Below are 1111 nucleotides of genomic sequence, written 5' to 3' on the forward strand. Positions count from 1 at the left end.
CCCGCGCTTCTCAGTTAGCAGTCGGGTTGCTCAAATTGCACTTCTTGGCATCGGACACGGGGACAAACCGGTCTATCATTCCAGGCCCCCTCCCCCAGGACAGGGTGTGCCGGGACGGGAGGGTGCCGCGAGGCCGGGGATTCGAGGCCTTTTCTCGAGACTGAATTGCCCCGCGTTACAACGTGTCCGAGGTCCCGCGATTGTTCCAGCTATTACAAGCGGGGTCCCTGCCATAGTAAACGTGCATTTTGAATGAAAAAACTGTCCCATTCCCCCATTACCTTCATCAGCCTCCTGCTGGCCGCCATCTTGGATCTAAAGGGAGCGCCCACAATGCATCGCGGCTAAAGCACCGCCACTTCCTGGTGAGCCGAGCTGGGCTGGGTCACTAGGCGACCGAAAGGGAGACGTAGAAACGCCTAAACGGTTTATCGATATGTTATATCCCCATGTCTCATAAGACTTTGTATGTTAAATGAATATATATATCTTTATTTTTTATCCTAAACGTCGCAAACGAAAGGAAATGTGCTTAATAGAAACTGTAAAAGGGCATTGCAGTACAGTGTGTGTATATATATATATATATATATATATATATATATATCAACAACGGTGCATCTCCCACCAAAAATCATTATATTTGTTTAAACGCACGTTAAAAATGCTCTTTTGATAGCAAAGTTTGTATTGTTTTACAGACAAGGGACATACCCCTTGAAACATCCTCCAATATGTTTAGCTTAATTCCTTTGCTATTGCAAGTTAGGGGCAGATGTATAAATGAGCTTCTGCAAGAGTCAAGCAATCACAGTTTTAAATGTTGCAGTGTCAAATGTCTTAATCTTGTTAGATGCAATCCAGCCTCTTTTAGGCTCACCATGTGGGTACCTACATTACAATATAATGTTGAAAAAAATGGTTTCACATGATTTTTCTAAATGCTGGCGATGTTTTGATTATCGTCCCCTAGATGTTCAGATATATTACAGTTTACAATACAAATAAAGTTTTGGAATTTGAAAACAAAACACATTTACCATGTACAGAGAAAATGTAGCAATATATAGCAATACACCCCTACTGTGTATGCTCACCCAGACCATGTTCT

The 1111-nt window shown here is 42.5% G+C and overlaps 1 protein-coding gene across 1 annotated transcript in view; it reads right to left on the reverse strand.

Annotated features, from left to right (window-relative positions):
- Positions 1-344, reverse strand: part of UBE2L3 (ubiquitin conjugating enzyme E2 L3) — a 54353-nt gene extending 54009 nt beyond the window's left edge. Inside the window, exon 1 of the mRNA XM_053701953.1 lies at positions 282-344. Coding sequence (XP_053557928.1) covers positions 282-308 — 27 coding nt within the window. The 5' untranslated portion in view covers positions 309-344. The remainder of the gene's footprint in view (positions 1-281) is intronic.
- Between the last annotated feature and the right edge of the window lie 767 nt (positions 345-1111).

This window comes from Bombina bombina, chromosome 2 (assembly GCF_027579735.1).
Source record: "Bombina bombina isolate aBomBom1 chromosome 2, aBomBom1.pri, whole genome shotgun sequence".
In the NCBI taxonomy this organism is placed as follows: Eukaryota; Metazoa; Chordata; class Amphibia; order Anura; family Bombinatoridae; genus Bombina; species Bombina bombina.